General features: G+C 45.5%; 1 protein-coding gene across 1 annotated transcript in view; it reads right to left on the reverse strand.

Annotated features, from left to right (window-relative positions):
* Window positions 1–3,036, reverse strand: part of ITGA8 (integrin subunit alpha 8) — a 175,690-nt gene extending 172,654 nt beyond the window's left edge. The window contains exons 1-2 of the mRNA XM_075922446.2: window positions 2,718–3,036; window positions 2,015–2,139 (exon numbers count right to left, since the gene is read on the reverse strand). Coding sequence (XP_075778561.2) covers window positions 2,015–2,139; window positions 2,718–2,899 — 307 coding nt within the window. The 5' untranslated portion in view covers window positions 2,900–3,036. The remainder of the gene's footprint in view (window positions 1–2,014; window positions 2,140–2,717) is intronic.
* Window positions 3,037–7,434: the final 4,398 nt, after the last annotated feature.

A 7,434-nucleotide genomic window follows, 5' to 3' on the forward strand; every position in this document is an offset into this window, starting at 1 on the left:
TTGAGAAAAAAAAATACAAATTGAACTTCTCTAGTCTAGCACTTTCTGGTCCAGCAACATTCATGGTCTGTCATGATTTTAGTTAGTCAGATGTCCACTTATCAGGAGGTTGGCCAAATTTCTCACAATCCCATAAGGTTTGTTTACAGCCATCCTGGTCCTCACTGTTCTGTGTTGTTATTTAATTCTGATTTACCCCTAAATGTCTTCTAAGTGCCCGGTAAACAGTGAAGTGATGATAATGCTGCTAGACAATACCGACCTCTCGTGATTTGGCAAATTCTCTGATGTGGCACAGGTCAGGTCCCAGGGATGCTGGACTAGAGAAATTCAACCTGTATTTAAACACATAGTACTGCACTGTATGCTCCTGTGGCATTGTAAGGGCAATATTTATTCAGATGTAAATACTAGGTGTGTTGGTGATATTATTCGAGGTGTACACATATACAGATGCTGAAAGTAGGAATAAGAGATCCTCCGGAAAAGGGCTTTATTCCGGAGGATCACGCCAATCTAGATGCTTTTTTCCAGCTTTTCCCCAAGCCGGAAAAAAAGCGGTGGACATGTTTATTTAAATCCCGCGCGGATTTCCCTATTCCAAAGTTGGAAATTAGCATGGCTATTTTGGAATAGGGGCCAGTCTAGACGTAGCCTAGGTGTTAGGGAGAAAGCAATTGAGAACCAAGTAGATATGGACAGGAGATTGCTGTGTGCTTGATGTGGAAATGAAGATACTTGACTAAGTCTCACACTAATCATGTGAAGTTTTGCCCCTCCTTTTAATCCTGTTAACTTGACTTTTTTTGACTGTATAAATCAAGGGGTTTGAACCTTGTATGGTGCTCACATTTTCTGGATGCATTTTAGCAGAGCTTTGCTGAATAAACAGAGCGGTCTGACAAATCTGTGAGTCCTGTCTGACTTTGTGTATATATATATATATATATATATATACACACACGCACACACACACAGCACAAGGGATATGTACGGTGCATACATCTACATTCATATAAAATCAGAGATAAAATGTGCTTATTAGAGTATATATCCAGGTATTGCAGGTGTACTGTAATGTTTAGAATGCAGTAAGCTAGGACTCTTTCATACATGCCAGTGTGCACATGCATACACACAGAGTGTGCTGATTTGTTAGATTATAGTGGAATTGACTGAAATGTAATTTATGTTCATAGAAATGGATTTTGTTGTGTGATGTTAATACGTGTATGAAGAATAAACACTAAAATTAAATACAACCTGGTGATTTATAACTTTTGTGTCTAAAGATTGCATGGTATAAGTATGCCTACACTAAATCATTCGGTTTAAATGTCTTTGAAAACACTAGGTTTAAATTATTTTCGAAGGCTATAAAGAGAAAACATAAACAGCCTGAATTGTTTCAAATGTGTGTTCCCTTTAATTAAATAGGAAACATCTGTCATGGGATTTTGAAAGTGGATGTAATCTAGCCACATGATGCCTACATCAGTTTGCATCCAACATCCAATATTTTGAAAGCAAATTCTTCCTTTCTGTAAAGAATTAAATAAGCATGCAGCATGAAGTACTGCCTCTGTCTGAATGGGCAGAAAATCCCTTGTTCGGTCCCAACACTGAAGATCAACCACCAATTCCCACTATTCACAGGGGTACATGAAACATAGAGTTTTAGCTTCTGAACATCTGCAATTGGGCATTTCTTTTTAAAGTGTTTAGTGCACGCCAAACACCTTTCATTTAAGGAAAATGGCAGTCATTCAGATGAACTACACACCAGTCCCCGAAGTCACACGATTGTTATTTCTACAGAGACCTTTAAACACTTCTCCACATGCATGCAAACTTCTAAGAGTGCAATTCTCCAGGAAACCTCACACACAGATCAGACCGACACACATCATTGAATAAAGCATCCCATCAACTTGTTGTCAGGAGTGATTTTAGCAATGTGATCCCACACAAAATAATACTCTGGGTTATCTGCTTATTTAGGATTTGAACTTACTAGTAGTATCAAAGGGAATCTGCTTGCATTCAGCAGCTGGCCAAGGACAGTAATACACCGCTCCTCCTTCCTGGATATCCGGCTGCGTAGTATTAGCTTTGGGAGCACCCACCAGGACACTTACCCTGCAAAACATGGGTGCCTGTCACTAGATGGAGAGCACAAGCTAAAGGCAAACTGATGGCAGAGACTTTGTGCTAACATCAGCAGCCACCCCAGAGCAACAGGACTGGCAGAAACCATCAGAGCCCTTGCCCAACAACAGGATGGGGAGATCTCGCTTTCTGGTTTCTTTCATAGACTCACAGGGCTGGAAGAAACCTCAGGAGGTCATGGAGTCTAGCCCCCGGCTCAAAGCAGGACCAACCCCAACTAAATCATCCCAGCCAGGGCTTTGTCAAACAGAGACTTAAAAACCTCTAGGGATGGAGATTCCACCACCTCCCCGGTGACCCATCCCAGTAGTTCACCACCCTCCCGCCTCACTTTCCAGGCGATACCTCCAGGCGAGGGTAGGGGGAGTTGTGCGGGGAATCCCGCAAAGGGTCTGGGTTCCAGGAGTACCCCAGCGAGCCTGCCCCGCCCGGGGCGCTGGAGCCGAGCGGGGAGCGCCCCCTGCAGCGCGCGTGGGGCTGATGGAGAACTTCTGTGTCCCCCAGCCCGTCTGGCTCTGGCCGGGAAGCGGAGGCGGGCGGCTACTTACGCGCCGGCGGCCGGGCTGTGGAAATCCACCGCGTAGCCGAAGTAGCTGCTCTCCGGCCCGCTGTACACGGTCAGCTTCTCCTCGTCCACGTTGAACGCCGCCAGCCCCGGCGGCCGGAGCATCCCCGACAGCAGCAGCAGCAGCGGGGCCAGGGGTTCCCGGCGGCGCCCCGGAGCCAGCATCCTCCTCAGGCGCGGAGCCTCCCGGTCCCGGGCGCAGCGGGCAGGCGCCTAGTCCGCAGGGACCCGCAGCGGCTCTCGCCAGGCGCCCACCAGCATCGCCGCGCGGCGGCGAGTGAGGCAGCCGCGGGCTTGTGCCTCTAGTGGCCGCCAGCTGACTGCGGGGCGCCCCCTGCCGGCCGGCCGCTGCCGGGAGCGGAGCTGTCTCCCCCTTCCCGCTGCCGAGCTCGATAGGCAGCGGCTCCTGCTGCGCCGCGCCCATGGGCTCTAGTACCCACATAGCCAGCGAGCTTTGCCCTGGCACCTGAAAGGCAGCGCCTGAACCTTCTCCGCCAGGTTCAGCGGCTTCGTTAAACGAGGGCTGGGCAACCAACAAAGCCTGGAAGTACGAGCAGTGATATAACACGCAGCGCCCCCAGGGCAAAGCTTTGCCCCCACTTTGTAGTGTAGCAGCTACTGGTGGCGCCCTGCAGTTGGGGCAAAACCAGCTTGGAAGGACAAGGCACTTGTAACTCAGTGCTTAGGGGCTGAAAGTGTCCCGAGGGGTTAACAACTGAAACGAACAAGAGGGGTTTTAGGGAAAGTTGGAACATGTTTCCAACCTGTTTGTGAGCCGCGTGTAAGTAGGATCCAGCCCACGCATTTACCATTTGGGCTTTAACTATAAAACCAGCCCTTGTCTGCAAACATAGACCACAACTAATCCTCAACGAGAATCGGGGCTGAGCGAAATTTAAAAAATGTAATTGTGACAGTATTTTAATGTTTCCAGACAATTTCAGAAGGGATGCACTCCTGACCCAGCCTTGCAGAAAAGGTGTAACGTCTCACCTGTTTCCCCACCAGATCCAGAAAATCTAGGGCCAAATTCTCAGAACATCCTCCAGAGCATGGGTTCCCAAACTGGGTGGCATGAAGAAATTCGGGGGGGGGGGACACAAGGTGACCCAGCCCCCCATCAATCTCCCTCCTCCCCCCACCCCAAGTTTTGATGCTTTTTGTTTCTCATCCCCGGTCAGTTCCTTTTTTCCCCTTCAACAAGGTTTGTTGCTATTTTGGAGGGTGGGGTGAGGTGGGGGTGTGAGGGTTTCTCAAAAAATCAGAAAGGGGGCATGATGCTGAAAAGTTTGGGAACTACTGCTCCAGAGTAATCTCACTGAACCCAGTGGTACTACTGGGAATTACACCAGGGAATCTGAAATCAGCATTTGGCCCTGAGAGGAGCCCATTTCAATTACAGAGCAGTGATTGCTTGCTATTCCATAATTAAGATCTTGATCCTGCAACTGCCTGTGGTTGAAAGGCCTGCTATGCCTATATGGAACCTCCCCCCATACACATCAACTTGCATGATCCAGCTATGACAAACTCCTTGGAAGCCCAATATTGTCCTCTTGTCCCAAGAAACATTTAATAAAGAATCAACACTATGACGAGATCTATAGACAAATTCACTCAACTCTACCCATGCATATATCAGGAATGAAGTTTCAGTGGCTTCTAGTTGACCAGCTTGCTTCCCCTTCTCTTCCCCCTCCATGAGATCAAACTATTTTATCCACTGAAGATTCCCACATTTTGAAGCAGCTTCAAACTATTCCTAAGAACTGGATACCAACAGTTCATTATGACTGCTAAAATGGCTATTGTTTAAAAGAAGGGGCCTTTTCTTGTTTTCAAAAGACATTTCAAACCACAGGAAAGATATAAAAACCAACCACAGTTCAGAACACATCAGGAGGTCTAGTTCTTTGTAAATTTCACTGTTTCTGCTACATTGTCTATATAAACTTTAACTGTACCAAGGGAGTAACTTAAATTCACATAAAGAGAAAAAAGTTACTGTAACTATTGTACAAGAGGAGGTGTCAAATCTCTCCCCAGACAAAAGAATGTAGACAGGCCCACAAGCTACCCAGCAACCCCATTCAATACAGAAAACAGAAATTTCCCTCTCAGAATTACTTCCCTCCCCCCTCCAAACTGAATCCACAACACCTCTTGTGGGATTCTCCACTCTCATAGATGTCATTTTAGACGCTTTGTTTATTAAAATAAGCAGCATTTGCTTGAAATTCTACCCTTCCCTGATTGGATCAATGTTACACTCCAAAACCTGCCAGAAGAGGGAAGCATTTTTCATTTTTAAAATCCCCCATCCTGTCCCCTCTCTGAGGTGAAAAAATATAAAACCCTTTTAAAAACAGTTTTAAATACCCTCTACAAACTTGTTATTTTCTCTGAAAAAAGGGATGAGTTCTTCTAGCATTTAGAATGTAAGAGTGTAAAAAGGAAATACCAGAGAAAGACCTTGAAGAATTGTAAACATTCCAGTCACATTTAAAATCTCACCTGTTACATATTGAATGTGCATATTATAGCAGCAAGTGAGGTGTGTTGTGGCCAGAGTTACTGATATTCCCAGTCACTATAATAGTAAAAATAAAGTTATGTATAATTGCCCTAAGATGTCATCACTGGCTCCCGTGCCTCAGTTTGTGGAACATATAATGAGTATGTATTACTCCAATTTGGATTAAACTAAACAATAGCCGTTACTTAGAATGAACAAGTATTTCCAGTGATACAGACAAATAGCAAAATGTACTTCAGTGACACAAGAGCCTAAGTCCTATTTTCAAAAGTAAATTATGCTCTTAAATCCAGAAGAGACTTTAGAAAATTCCAACATGAATAGGAATTCAGCTTTTTGGTGAAGTTGAGTTACGCTACATAACAGTAATGCACTGGTCTCGTCTGGCCTTGTACTCTACAAGTACCTGGTTCCTTTACTGGACTTTTTATCAGTAGATCTTAAAGCAATCTACAACAAGGATCAGTATTGTTATTCTCATTTTACAAGTGGGTAAGGCACAGAGCAACATCACTTGCTCAAGATCATTCAGCAGAACAGCCCAGATTAGAACCCAGGTCTAAAGCCACTGACCAGTGCTCTATTCACTAGGTAACACTAGCTTACATGGGCCAATTTATAGTGGAACTAGTAATTATAAAATTACTCAAACTACTGGCAGAAAGGAGAGGTGAGAAACAAAATGATCAGAAGGACAGGAAGCTGTGCCCTGCTCTCTTCGCCTTCAACGTGCTTGTATATTTCACTTCTAGGCTGTGTCTACACTGGCATGAATTTCCGGAAATGCTTAAAATGGAATACTATTCCGTTTTCAGTTTTTCCGGAAAAGGAGCGTCTACATTGGCAGGCTGCTTTTCTGGAAAAGCCCTTTTTCCAGAAAAGCGTCTGTGGCCAATGTAGACGCGCTTTTCCGGAAAAGAGTCCCAATCGCCATTTTCGTGATCGGGGCTTTTTTCCGGAAAAGACTACTGGGCTGTCTACACTGGCCCTTTTCCGGAACAGTGTTCCCGAATAAGGACTTATGCCCGAGCGGGAGCAGAATAGTTTTTCCGGAATAGCGGCTGATTTTGTACAGTAGAGCATCGTTGCTTTTCCGGAAATTCAAGGGCCAGTGTAGACAGCTCGCAGCTTATTCCAGAAAAGCGGCTGATTTTCCGGAATAAGTGGCCCAGTGTAAACACAGCTCTAATGTTTAAATACTTAGCACAGGTGTGGCCAGCCTGAGAAGGAGCCACAGTTTACCAACGGTACACTGTCAAAGAGCTACAGTAATTTGTCAGCAGTCCCCATCTGGTGTCTCCTCTCCCATATCCAGCATCTTTCCAGCAGCCTCACCTATCAGTGCCTCCCCTTCCTTCCCCAGTCTCCTGCCCAGTGCAATCAGCTGTTTCATGTCCCTCATGAGGTGGGGAGGAGGGAGAAAGGAGCAACGATACAATATGCTTGGAGGTGGAGGTGGAGCCAGGAGCACTGAAAAGTTGGAACCTGTAGCATCAGCCCCAGAATCAGTGCCTGAGCAAGGAGCCACATATTAACTTCAGAAGAGCCACAGATGGCTCCAGAGCCACAGGTTGGCCAATCTTGACCTAGCAGCTTATAATAGTAGATGTCATAACTTACCTCACCCCTTTCCAATTCAAGCACTAAGTGTTACATTTAAAAAGCAGATAAATAGCTAAAGCTGCTTAATGTTTAAAACTAGCCCACCAACAGAACATTTAACCTTTCTCTCTTTCATAAATCCTGTGGCAGCAAGGCCATTCTCCACAGCTGGAGAGAAACTATGCAGGAGACACAGAACAACCAAAATAGAACTCTCTCGGGGTCTAGAATTACTTTACAAGGTTCTTGCCCACACAGAAGAGTAAATAAACAAAACCGAAATGCTTAGCATAGTGTTTGGCCACATTCTTATCATACATCTTAAGCTCTTAAACTCCAAAAGGCAGGACCAAGCTATAAACACAAACAAAACAGGTTTTTTTCTGCCTGCAGTGCTTCCCCTTCATCCCATTTCCCTACATCCAGCCCAGTCTTGCCTCCTCAAAAACTAAGCTCAGCTGCACTTGATTACTTTAGCTCAGAGAGACATTCCCCACACAGAGCTCTGCTGGGATTTAACTCCAAACACTCTGTGATAATGCCTGCTCAAGGATCCTTCCTC

This window comes from Pelodiscus sinensis, chromosome 2 (assembly GCF_052426305.1).
Source record: "Pelodiscus sinensis isolate ZL-2025 chromosome 2, ASM5242630v1, whole genome shotgun sequence".
Taxonomy (NCBI): Eukaryota; Metazoa; Chordata; order Testudines; family Trionychidae; genus Pelodiscus; species Pelodiscus sinensis.